Source organism: Anomaloglossus baeobatrachus, chromosome 4, assembly GCF_048569485.1.
Source record: "Anomaloglossus baeobatrachus isolate aAnoBae1 chromosome 4, aAnoBae1.hap1, whole genome shotgun sequence".
Lineage (NCBI taxonomy): Eukaryota > Metazoa > Chordata > Amphibia > Anura > Aromobatidae > Anomaloglossus > Anomaloglossus baeobatrachus.
In genome coordinates, this window is record NC_134356.1 from 102,549,663 (window position 1) to 102,563,767 (window position 14,105).

The window sequence follows — 14,105 nt, forward strand, 5'->3', positions numbered from 1 at the left end:
ATGTGAGGAGCGAGGGGGATGGTTGCAGACATAGTATAAGGAGCAGGGGGAAATATGTGTGGAGACAGTCTGGTTAGCTGGAGGGTAAATTTGTAAGGAGCCTTTTGACGGGAGGAATATTATGAGGAGACAATATGGGGGAGAAAAGCATGAGGGAGCACAAATTAGGTACAGGGTAGTGTGTGGATGAGTGGTATAGAGAGTGAGCAGCATGGGGGGACTGAATAAGGGCACTGACAAGAAGAGATATTATGCGAAGGAAGGGCAGTGTGATTGGGGGGCACTGTATAGAGACTGGGCAGTGTAGAGATACTACAGTGTGAGAGGACAGTGTGAAGTAGGTGCTCAGTATGGAAGGGAGAGGGCAGTGTGGAGGGCATGTTCCATAAGAGGGACAGACTTTGGGTTATTTTTTTGTGCAGGGAACATAGTGAAGGGAAACAATTCAGGGGCACAACGTAGAGCAGATATTTTTTATTCAGGAGCATTATAATCACTGCTTTTATTAAGGGCATTATGTCAACATGTGCTGCAGAAGATGAAAGTCTGCGGAGACAAATGTGGATGTAAAAGTTATCATGGCATCTGGACAAGATAAAGAAAAGAAAGGCAACGACTCCAATCAAAAACAACGCCATCTAAAATGTACAGTACCTGAATGTAAATGATTATTTGTGATATTGACCAACAATACTGTGGTTTCTGTATGGTCGGCGGTCTGATAATGATTAATAACAACAACAACTCCCAATCTCCTTGTCATTGTTAAGGAAATACTGGGAGTTGTAGTTGCATGAAATACAAATATATGTTCATCTGACCTGTTATTACAATTTATGTACCATGTACTAATGGTGGTCCTGGTGATATGTTAATGTACTGATGGTGGTCCTGGTGATGTATTCATGTACTGATTTTGGTGATATATTTCTGTGCAGCTGGTTTTTTTACTGATGTACTTATGTACGATTAAGCTTAGGGATGCTGTGTTTCTGTACTGATAGGGGTTCTACTGATGTATTTTTGAAGTGATGGTGGTTCTTGTGATATATTTCTGTACTACTGGTGCTTTTGGTGATGTTTTTCTATAGTGATGGGGATTCTAATGATATATTTCTGTACTGCTGGTGGTTCTGATTATGTATTTTCGTGGTTTTATTAATTCTGAACTTGTACACATATAACAATCCGTAACTTGTAAGATTACGATATACATAGCTATGTTAATAAAGTATTTTGCTATCTGACAAGTTACAGGTTACTATATTTTTATTTGTTAGGAGCATTAAAGGAGTTGTTCAAGTTATGTTTAAAGTCTGCAGTCCCTATTTGTGACTGCAGACTTCTGAATTCTCCCAGTGTGCGCACTGCATCCTGTCAGGATTCTCTGGTGCTGGTCGTGAGAGTGGGGGACGTCACAAAACCACACGTATGCGATTTACATATGTTCGGTCACGTGTCCATTAGAATACAAGTGAATTGAGCGAGCCTTGACACGTCTAGTCAGTATGTGACTGGAAGTATTAAAATCGCATACTTGCACTGACATTACTGTCTACTCTTGCCACATTTGAGAGTCCGAAAAGTGTACAGGTTATCACAAAAGTGCCATGTAAACAAAACACTATCAGAGGTTGACTATCCGATACACCCACCAGGGCACCTGGGATAATCTTTATTGATAACTCCACCACTGGAAGCAATTATATTGAGCTGTTTTTACAACCTGGAATTAAACTTCATCAGGTTTAATCTAACTCAGTGGTCTAACAGCCAGAGGCACCTTCCCATATTATTCTCTTACATCAACTCCTTTTTTTAGAGCAACATACAGTTCCTACCAAATCTCCACTATACCACCCCCTCCTCCAAACTCATCTCCAAGCCCCAATCAGAGTTGGATCACTGACTTATATTCAATAAAGCTATAAAAAGAAAAATAAGACAAGAGGAAGTAGGTGAAAGACAGACATAAGGATCAACGAAACACATGTGAAACAAGTGACTGCGAACATAAAGTTGTCAAGCTTCAATCTACCATAAACCAGTTAGAAAATTAAAAGCTGTTTATACAGACCATTCACGAACTGATTGTTAGCTGACCTAACAAGCTTAAAAAGAACACTACTTATTCCAACTACAATCTCACAAAAAATAAAAATAGGTCCTAAAATCGTTAAAAAACAAACCAGAATTTGGTCTTTAGGGCAGCAGATAAGGGAGTGAAGCATTCTGAATGATAATGATCACAAAAAAGCAGAAAGATTCTTATCAGATGAAAAGTGTTATAAAAAAATCATGTACAACCTTTCTCTGACTTAGAAAAATTGGCACATGCGTTAATAAATGAAGAATATGAGAACAAACTAATAAGAATGAGAGATTTTCTCATAATCACAAATCCTCCAAACCATAATTCTTTTACGTACCAAAAATCTAAAAAAAATGGAAAACCCACCTGGCAGATGAATTGTATGTAATATAAATTCGCCTACTAGTGCCTTATCCTGTCTATTGGATATTTACTTCCAGGACTAAGTGGTTCATCTGCCGAACTACATGAAATACTCGACATGATTATAAAAGAACTGAGTAACATAAGAGGAAGATCAGAACCTCAAATCGTGGATGTAGCAACTGTTTACAATAACACCCAACATCTTTTGGGATTAGAACATTTTACTAGATTTATTCAAGATAATTACACTATCCATTCATTAGAGAAAATCCTTTCTTATGGGCAGTTCATCACTTATTTTAGAAAACCACTACTCCATCTCTCCATTAACTTGATACCACTATGAGTACCAAGGTTGCATCTGCTGTTGCACATCTGTTTGTCAGCATCTTCGAACAGGGTTTTATTCTATCAACTCTTTTTAAAACAATATTTTTTATACAAGATATATAGATGACTTGTTTTTATTTTGGAAGGGGAACACAGACAGCAAGACTTCAATGGTAATACAACTCACTTTGAATGTTCAGAAAGAAAAAGGGAAATTAATTAAACCTAACAAAGAAATACTATTCATACAGAAACAATTTTAAATCAGAAGAAACAAACACATTTTTCAAGCCACAGTCACAAGAAATATCTTAAGAGCAAACCTTTAAAGACAATTTAAAAAGAAAAGAAGGAACCACACTGAGACAAAATACTTAAATACTGGAGTTTAATTTTTACAATTCTTAATGCGATCCTGTTTTATGGGTTGTTTATGTATATTTTTTCGGTGGGATACTACTGTGATTGGTTACACATGTAAGGGGTGGGTAATCCCCGGATTGGTGGTTTGTCATGAACATGATGTATTTAAACCTGGGTGTGGGAGTTTTTAGACATGCTTGATAAAGCCCAATTGTAGGGTGAAACAGTTTGTCTTGTTGAAATAAAAAAAATTCTTGAGAATTACCCCTGGAACACTGTCTACTCATCTACTCTGATATGGTAACCAACAGGATCCCTTGGATTTCGACTTGCGGCCATTCTCCTTTTGAAGGACTTCAACTGAGCTGCTGCAAACAACCTGTTTTTTTGCTTTAAATTTATAACACAGACATAAAAGAAAAACAAAAAATTAAGCCTAGTCAACTGTCCGAAGCCAAGAACTCAAATACCATTCATAACAATGGAAATTTGGAAGGTCACCATGCTTGCTTCGGATAGAGACTGTAGCCGAAAAACCTGTGGCCGGTGGGTGCCGAATCCTGCTGGTGAAGGACAGCAAAACACATAGAGGAAAAAGTAAGACATGCAGCACTACCATCTGGTAATTAAAATAGAACATTTATTGGAAAATTCTAAAAATAAGTGGATCCATAATAAAAAGTATTAAAATATCTGACACGTTTCTGGCAATACAATGCCCTTAATCATAGTATATAACAAAAAAATCACAACTGTCTCATTTTAAACCAATTGAGGCCAATCACATCCATATCTCACTAATTAGTGTAAATGAAAACACCACCTAGAAAATGCAAATATAGATATTATAGGGCAGGTGTCGTAAAAAAATATATATATTTTTCAATAACTGAAAAAATGTACAATAATAATGTTTTAATGTTTTGTTTAAATATTATTTGTTTTTAATTGAGTAAAATATAAAAAAAATAAAAGATTGATACTCTTAAACACTCTTAAACACTAGGGGGAGCAGCTGCTGAAATCCTATTGTAGAACTAGATCACATTACAGCTGCAGTAAAAGTGGGTGGAATCTGTTCTCATGTGTGTGAAGTCACATCTCCCCCTCCTGTTTTGGGTGTTTCCAAAAGGATAAAGGAAGAAATTTAGGATCACAGTGCGGAGCCATTTTGTTGGTGACCTCAAAATGATCCTGAGTTTCACTGAGGACCACTGGCATAGTCCTCCACTGTATACTGTGCTCCACTGTATACCATGATCATATACTCTGCCCCTATATTCCTGTGCCCTCATATACTGTGCTCCAATATTTCTGTGCACCCATATACCTGTGTCCCACTGTATACTGTGCCCCATATACTCTGCCCACATATTCCTGTGCCCCATATACTCTGCTCACATATACAGTGCTCTGAGCGCTCAGAGGAGGAACTGCCGAGACACCAGGCTGTCAAGAGAAGCTGCCGGCTGGGATCGGAGGTCCGAGTTGACATGCAGTGAAAAGGGGTGATCTGCAGTCTGAGCTCAGCACTGCACTACAGATGTCACGCTGCGATCACCGCTCGCAGCCGCATGCATTCATCTCAGACATCCGCTCCGGCAGCCTCTCTTGTCAGCCTGGTGTCTGTTCCTCCTGTCAGTGATCACAGCACAGAGCAGTGAGGAGCTTCCTGGAGCAGTGACCCGAGGTGAGCACACGCGAACAGGGGGGAGTGTTGGGAGAGGCAGGGATTTGGGAGGAAGAGACAGGAGGTTTGGAGAAGAGCAGCGGCGGGGGAAATGGAGACGAGGAGGTGTGGGGGTGGAGCAGCAAACCAGGAACCTATAGGGTGCAATCACCGCTGCTCGGCACCGGTACTCACCCCATCATGAGCTCGTGACAGGGGGTAAGTGCAGCACACAGCATACACTGTGGGCACCACAAAGATGGTGGTGATCTCCTAACTCTGCTGTGATTTGGACAGCCCAGGGGGCGTGTCCAGCTCACAGAAGGGAGCTCTCAATGTTAAGTATAGGGTCGGACGCCGACTATCAGATCCAATGCACAGGGAGCTGCCATATTTGAGGTGAGTAACTATCGTTACTCCAAGATGGCAGCCCTCAGTGTTTCAGTAAAAATCGAATTAAATAAAAACCAAATAAACAATTAATTTAATTTTGTATTAAAATAATTGATTCAATAATCACTATTATTAATACAAAAATTAAAAAACGATACATCTTCACCTTAACTATGCTTATACCTTACATGGAAAAGTTCATTTTTGAGATTCATGCCATTAGGAAAATTTCTATTTAATATTAAAATCCAAAAACCTTCAAGCAGAATTAGTTTTGTTTGCCAACTTTCTCCTCTTTTGGGGTAGGTAACTTTCTAACAACATGAGAATAATGGAGGAATCCTATAACTGAATGTTAACAAAAATTCTTAAAATGTAAATATTTATGAGATATCTGTTAAAAAATAGCTGCCAATACATGTTGTGAGGTAGCGTGGTCGGCTGCGTTGCAGAAAACACGGGATCTAGGCACCAAGGGTCACAGCACACGGTTTATTGCACAAACCACAAGTCCAATACAGCATACACTTGTTTCTCCGGCAGATACTCAGGGAGTTGTGTTCACTCCCTCACACACTAGGGACCCACGCCCATGTTCCTGTTTCCTTTTAACCCTCACTTCAGCTTGTAGGGAAACAGGATTAACCCTGGAGTGGAGTTGCCTTCTATACATGGAGGGAGCACAACCGGGGCGAGACGTACCGGCCGTCATGGACTAGCCCGGTCACAGTCTCACACACCCCCCCCTCAGTTCAAGCGTGCGGGGTTGAACTCCCGCCATCAAACACGGGCCGCGGGACAAGGCATCGGTGTTGCCCTGCAACCTACCGGCCCGGTGTTCAACCGTAAAACAGAAGTTCTGCAGAGAAAGGAACCACCAGGTAACCCGGGCATTCCGTTCCTTGGCGGACCTCATCCAGACCAGCGGAGAGTGATCATTCACCAAGCGAAACTGCCGTCCCAGCAGGTAATAGCGCAGGGACTCCAAGGCCCACTTAATCGCCAGGCACTCCTTCTCCACTACGCTATAATTCCGCTCAGGAGAGGTGAGCTTCCTACTCAAGAAGGTGACGGGGTGTTCCTCCCCCTTAACCACCTGAGACAGCACTGCCCCCAGGCCGACCTCAGAGGCATCAGTCTGTACTATGAACTCCTTCCGGAAATTAGGGTTGACAAGAACGGGTTGTCCGCACAGGACCCCCTTCAGGGCCCGGAAGGAGTCCTCGGCCTGTGGAGTCCAGCGCACCATGACGGACTTCTTGCCTTTGAGAAGGTCCGTCAAGGGAGCCGATAGTCCCGCAAAATCCTTTACAAACCTCCTGTAGTACCCCACAATACCCAGGAAAGCCCTAACCTGCTTCGTGGTCAGGGGTCTAGGCCACTTCTGGATCGCCTCCACTTTGTTAATTTGGGGCTTAATCACTCCTTGGCCTATTACGTAGCCCAAGTAGCGGGCTTCCGTGAGCCCCAACGCACATTTCTTGGGATTGGCTGTCAATCCGGCTGTTCGGAGCGCGTCCACCACCGCTTGTACCTGTTCCAAGTGGGTCTGCCAATCGGGGCTTTAAATAATGATGTCATCAAGGTACGCTGATGCATACGCCTGGTGGGGTTCCAGCACCAAGTCCATCAACCTCTGGAATGTGGCCGGAGCGCCGTGTAACCCAAAAGGCAAGACAACATAGTGGAAGAGACCCTCCGGCGTAACAAAAGCGGTTTTCTCCTTTGCGGACTCCGTCAGTGGCACCTGCCAGTACCCCTTGGTCAGGTCGAGCGTGGTGAAGTATCGCGCCTGTCCCAGCCTATCAATCAGCTCATACACCCGGGGCATGGGGTAGAGATCGAACTTGGATATTTCGTTCAATCTCCTAAAGTCATTGCAGAACCTTAAGGAGCCATCGGGTTTTGGTATTAGGACAATCGGACTAGCCCATTCACTCCGGGATTTTTCGATGACCCCTAGTCGCAGCATTGTCTTCACTTCCTCTGATATGGCTTGTCTTCGAGCCTCCGGTACCCGGTATGACTTCAGGCGTACCTTCAGGTGAGGCTCGGTGACAATGTCATGTCGTATCAGACTTGTCCTACCAGGCAGCTCGGAGAAGACCTCGGGGTTCTGCTGAACCAGCCGTCTGGCCTCTCGCCTCTGTTGCTTGGTGAGGGCTTCTCCAATCCCTACTTCCGGTTCGTCCTCTCCGGAGGGCGCTGGAGCCAGGGTTGAACGACCCGAAGAGGAGGGAGATGGGGAAAAATCAACCATCAGGCTTTCCCGTTCCTGCCAAGGTTTTAACAGGTTGACATGGTATATTTGTTCAGGTTTCCGCCTACCGGGCTGCAATACCTTATAGTTGACTACCCCGCTTCTTTCCTTTATCTCGTAGGGGCCTTGCCACTGAGCCAGGAATTTACTCTCCGCCGTGGGGATTAATACCAACACCCGATCCCCGGGTTTAAAGGTCCGCACGGTGGCTTGTCTATTGTAGCGGCCGCTTTGCGCGGCCTGAGCCTCCTGTAAATGCTCCTTCACAATTGGCATGACCCCGCTTATGCGGTTCTGCATTCCTAAAATGTGTTCAATCACACTTTTATGGGGGGTGGGCTCCTGCTCCCAGGTTTCTTTTGCCAGGTCCAACAATCCCCGGGGATATCGCCCATATAACAACTCAAAAGGCGAAAACCCCGTGGATGCCTGTGGCACCTCTCGGATGGCAAACATCAAATAGGGAAGCATCATATCCCAGTCTTTCCCGTCTTTTGAAATCACCCTTTTGAGCATGGTTTTCAGGGTTTTATTGAAACGCTCGACTAAACCGTCCGTTTGAGGATGATACACAGACGTACGCAACTGCTTGATCTGGAGTAGCCGGCATAGCTCTTTGGTCACTTTAGACATGAATGGGGTCCCCTGATCCGTAAAGGATCTCCTTGGGCAACCCCACCCGGCAGAACACAGCAAACAACTCCCGAGTTATAAGCTTTGCTGCAGTATGTCTGAGAGGTATCGCCTCGGGATACCGGGTGGCATCGTCAACGATCACTAGGATGTGTTGGTGCCCTCGAGCGGACTTTACGAGGGGCCCCACCAGATCCATCCCTATCCGTTCAAACGGGACTTCTATAATGGGTAAGGGCACCAACGGTCTGCGAAAGTGGGCCAGGGGTGCGGTAAGCTGACACTCCGGGCAGGTTTCACAGAACCGTTTTACCTCCCCGAAGACCCCGGGCCAATAGAACCTTTGCAATATTCGCTCCTGCGTTTTCTTGACCCCCAGGTGGCCACTCATCAGGTGTTTATGAGCCAAGTCGAGGACCCGCCGGCGATACGGCTGGGGCACCACCAACTGCTCTACCCCCACGCCCCTTATTTCATCTACCCGGTAGAGTAAATCTTGCTTAAGGGCGAAATGGGGGTACCTTACCTGGGCACCGGGTAGCTGTGCCACCCCGTCAACCACTGTCACCCGACTCCGGGCATGTATTAATGTAGGGTCCTGGAGTTGGGCTGTCCCAAACGTATCCGGGGACGCCTCCAACTCCGGGATGGGCTCGACCATCTCAGCCTCTCCTGCCAATACCTCTAGGGGCGACCTATCGGGTTCACACTCTGTCCCTATCATGGGGACCCCTACGGCAGGCGTCCCGGATTTGGGATTGTCGGGCTTAGGTCCCGGACGGTCCAATACCTGAAGGGACTTAGGAGGCCCCTTCCATAGAGTCCAAAAATACGGCAGATCCCTTCCTAGGATCACGTCATAGGGAAGAGAGTTCATAAGTCCCACCTCATGTTGCACCTGTCCGCAGGGTGCTGTGATGGTGACAACCCCCGTGGGATAGTCTCGTCGGTCCCCATGTATGCAAACCACCCCCACGGTACGTCCTGTGGCCTTTATGTTAGCCCTTAGGGTTGATCGCACAAGGGTCACTAAGCTTCCGGAATCCAACAAGCCTGTAACCGGACGTCCATTCACCTGTATTTGGCACAAGTGGGGCTCAGTCTCCGGGGAGACAAGGTCCGCGGTATATACCGCCTGAGCATACATTGAACCCCGCCGGGTAACCCCACAATCCATGGGCTCCATGGTGAGTGGACACTGGGCCTCCATATGTCCCACCCGCTGGCACCGCCAACATCTAATAGGGAAGGATACCTCCTTGACGAGTTGTCGTTTAGGGTACATAGCCTTCCGGACCGCAGGGACGGCGGGCGCGACCTCAGACGAGACGGTAACGGACTCCCGCACCGGTGTCAGCGGTGGGTCCTTGGTCCGAGGCTTGGAGGGGCCGGACCGACGGGCGGCACGCAAAGTCTCAGTGTCCCGTATCAAGTCCTGCGTAGCCACATGCCGCTCCACCAGACCTACTAATTGGTCCAGGGTACTTGGGTCGCCCTGTCCTACCCACCGTTGAATGGTGACGGGTAAGGTACGCACAAAGCGATCCACCACTACCCTTTCCACCATTTGCACAGGGCTCAGAGTGTCAGGCTGCAACCACTTCTTTACCAGATGCAACAAGTCATAGGCCTGGGAGCGTACGGGTTTGGCTTCCTCATAGAACCACTGATTTACCCGCTGAGCCCGTACATAGGTATTCACCCCCAACCGAGCAAGTATTTCGGCTTTCAGGGTCGCATAGTCTATGGCGTCCTCAGTACAGAGGTCCAGGTATGCTTTTTGGGGCTCCCCCGTCAGATAGGGCGACAATACCTCAGCCCACTGGGGGGTCGGCAGCTTTTCCCGCTCGGCCACCTGCTCAAACACCGCCAGGAACGCTTCCACATCATCCCCCGGGGTCATCTTTTGCAACGCTTGTCTCACCGTTTTCCGGACGCTGCCGTCGTCACCCGGTCCCGGGGTTGTTGCTGCCGGTCCGCCACGGATCGACTTGGCCAGGAGAACCATCTGTTCTTGGTGTCTTTGTTCCTGCAATTGCAAGGCTTGCTGCTGACGTGCATTGGCCTGAACCAGCTGCTTTAGTATGTCCTCCATGGCGTCGCCGGGTTTGGGCTGTAGTATAGCCGCTTGAATCCAGGACATGTGCTACCGGGTCACCAGAAATGGAAGCTACACCTCACCGGGCTGGCATGCCCGCCGATTCTCCACCATATGTGAGGTAGCGTGGTCGGCTGCGTAGCAGAAAACACGGGATCTAGGCACCAAGGGTCACAGCACACGGTTTATTGCACAAACCACAAGTCCAATACAGCATACACTTGTTTCTCCGGCAGATACTCAGGGAGTTGTGTTCACTCCCTCACACACTAGAGACCCACGCCCATGTTCCTGTTTCCTTTTAACCCTCACTTCAGCCTGTAGGGAAACAGGATTAACCCTGGAGTGGAGTTGTCTTCTATACATGGAGGGAGCACAAGCGGGGCGAGACGTACCGGCCGTCATGGACTAGCCCGGTCACAGTCTCACAATGTGCAAAAAACTCCCCTAAAATGGCATCACACAATGGAGATAGGCAGGGAGGTGGAGGCATGTAAGCAGTGCTGCAAAATACAATCAAATTTCACCTATAAGGCTCTGCTGTTGCCCCTATTAAGGAGCCCTACCTGGCCGCGGAGGTTGGCACCCTAGATAGTGCAAATGGTTCCCCCGCTCACCGGCAACTCTCCCTAAAGAGTCCCTGAATATGTCCCTATATCACAATGTGGATAACAATACAACAAAAAATCCACAAACAAAAGCAAAAACAAGTTTGATCATCTCATATTGATAACCAATGTTTGTAACCTGGCATCCACTTTGCAAAAAACAGTGACTACAGCAATGATGCCAATACACTGATGCATTGCTCACAAAAATAAATCAATTATATTTCACAAATGCTTACGCGTGGTGTGTCAGAATTGTCATGCAAAGAGTAATCACTTCCCTTGAGAAGTCAGATGCCGTAATGTGGCCTCGGCGCGTTTCTCTTGCCTTACAGGGTCATCAGGAGGCCTCAATACAGGTGATTGATGTTTCAGGATGTAGTGGATGATGATGCTGATGCATTTTATGGCACATTGGGAAATTTAATTGATATCTTGTATTGGTATCCGCATTTTGATATAGGGACATATTCAGAGAGGAGATAAGAGATTAAGACTGGCCCTAGATAAACCCTAGTAAATCTCTCCCTACCTAGCAATGGAGGGTTATTGTTACGGTTGCTGTGGCTCTGGAGACTATGTCCGGATTTCTTGCTACTGCACATGTGCAAGCGCTGGAGACTAAGTCCTATCTTGGAGCCATTGCACATGTGCGGGTGACATCATCGCTGACACGAGGTCACATGTCTCTGACACCTTCTAAGCTGATTGGTCGATGGTCATGTGCTTGTGACGCTTTGCTTGGTGATAGGCCAGCGTGACGTCATTGCTGTCATTCTGGCAGCGGATTGGCTCTGGTGTCCTCCATCTTGGATGAGGCACAGAGTCTATATAAGACCCTGATGCACGCCGCCCGGCGCTCAGTCCTCTTGGTTCATGCATGAGGGTAGATGCCCTGTGCACGTCCCTCTAGGCATCTCTCTGTCTATGTTAGGTGAGCGCTATCGGCAGGGTAGCGTTCTTATACCTTACAGCTTCGGCTGCAGTCCGTATCCTTACCTCTTAGTGGAGCGGACATAGGCAGGTGCCTGAGGCACATGGTCCGGCTGGGCCTTGTGATTCTACTCGTAGGTGGATGTTGCCGCTAGGGTAACGTTCCTTATACTGCGTCTGGCAGTTGTTCGTATCCTCGCACACTAGGGGAGCGAACAGAGGTAGGAGCTTTGTGCGGCTTATGCTGCTGTCCATCTCTTTTGCACCACTAGAAGAGCGGACCTAGGCAGGTGCCATATCTAGTGGTTCGTGTCCTCGCACACTAGGGGAGCGAACAGAGGTAGGAGCTTTGTGCGGCTTACGCTGCTGTCCGTCTCCTGGCACCACTAGAGGAACGGACCTAGGTAGGTGCCATTTCCCACTCACTGCTTTTGTCTCTGTGATCTTTAACAGAGACCATTCCACACACCCTCCAAGTAAGGGAGGAATTGCTTTATTTTCTAATTATATTCCTCTGTGAGTTTAACAGAGGTATTGCACTCTGCACTTGCGCAATTATTTTTTACAGTGGCACACTTATATACCCCTTATCCTCTGCCATAGTCTGCAGCAGAGTCTTTGCACGGTGGACCCTGACTGTCTGACATTCCTTTAGGTTTTATTATCAGACAGCCCCCCGTAACAGTTATGGTGCCCCCATTCACCGACGGGAATCCCTGAATAACCCTAATAAGCCCTGCACAAACCATACCAAACAACATATAAGCAAGCAATAACCATCACCATAGAATGGTGGGTCAAGATAAACACTTATCTGAAAGGTGTCCAAAGACGCAGTCTGACGCGTTTACTCCCTGGCTTTTGTCCCCTGATGAACCTCTGGCATCTTTGGGAGGAGACAGCAAATGCAGGTTACCCCAGGGAGGCTGGAGACAGCGTCGCTGGTGACTGGTGAGTTTAAAAAGCTTTTTATTTTCAATGCTGCAAACATCTTGAATGCAGAAAGCAAGCTCACAATGGTGAAAAGAGAAAATAATGCAGACAAAGCAGGTAGAAAAAGATTTCATGTGAACACAAGGTACAAGAAGAATTTTGCACAAAATTATATATCAGTAAAAATTATGGGTCTGATTGACTACTGCATTACACCTATTTTTCTTTTGTTTTTTTTTCAGATTTTAAGGCTTTTGTTAAGTTTCGAATATATTGCCAACTTACATTTTTTATATATATATATTTTTTCAGGTCAATGAAATCTACCATGATGAGTCACTTGGTGCACATATTAATGTCGTTCTGGTGAGGATAATAATGTTAAGCAACAGCAAAGTAAGTAGCCTGGTGTACATTTTACCTGTTCATTTTTATTATGATTGCTCTTAAAACCATTTTGCAGTTAAAGTAGCACTCTCACCAAAATATTTATCCATGCTTCCCTTTGTCCTTTGTAGAAGATAGTATACACATTGTATCCGTTCATATACAGTATTTACTAGTGATGAATGAGCACTAAAATGCACAATTGCTCATTACTCAAGTCAAGCAGGTCAGATGCTTTGAAAGGGCACAACTCGAGTAACCAGTATTATGGAAGTCAATGATAGGACAGTTTGGCTCTCTGCCCACAAACAACCAGCCATAAATCGAGCATTTGCAGGGGAACAGGAGGGCATTTTTTTCCCCCTTGACACACTACATCCGCTTATATTCTGCTTACCCCTGGGAGAGCCATTCAGACACTGAAAATGGCTTGCACTGGGGTGCCTGCTCCCTTCATTCAGTGAAGGGAGATGGCTCTTTGTGTTCTTGTTTCCCGCACAACACATCCAAGCACCTGCGATACTTGGCCGAGCACTGCGAGTACCCAAGGACAACGATGCTTGATCGAGTATGGAGCTGTGCTGAGCACTCTCACTCATCATTAGCATTTACTAATTTAGTATTTACTCAGGCACACATCCAGCTAAAGCACCTACTGAGTCAGTGGGTTTTATGCAAGTGACTGTTAGATGGCTGGGATTGTGTACACCTGAGCTGAACCTCAAGCTAGGGATCTCTAGGCTAATTCCTGGCCCCAGGATTACCCCTAAAGGTGTAGATGCCTGGGGTTCGTACCTTGCTAAGCTCCTGGAAACAACTCGCCTAGATGTCCCTCTCTCCCCCAAGGGAGTAAAGAGGCATGAGAGCAAGGAAACACACAGGGAACTCAGGCAAGGCAATTGATATACAAATGCTCCAAGATCTTTTCCAGAAGATAGCTTAGTTGATACTAAAGAAGCAACACCTCTGCTTAACAGAAATAAAGTCCTCCACCGTGGTCAGAATAGAAATTGAGTGAAGCCTAGGAAGGGTAAATATAG

General features: G+C 46.3%; 1 protein-coding gene across 1 annotated transcript in view; it reads left to right on the forward strand.

Annotated features, from left to right (window-relative positions):
- Positions 1–14,105, forward strand: part of LOC142303261 (A disintegrin and metalloproteinase with thrombospondin motifs 2-like) — a 646,340-nt gene that overhangs the window by 319,251 nt on the left and 312,984 nt on the right. Inside the window, exon 5 of the mRNA XM_075344495.1 lies at positions 12,991–13,074. Within this exon, the coding sequence (XP_075200610.1) occupies positions 12,991–13,074 (84 nt within the window). The remainder of the gene's footprint in view (positions 1–12,990; positions 13,075–14,105) is intronic.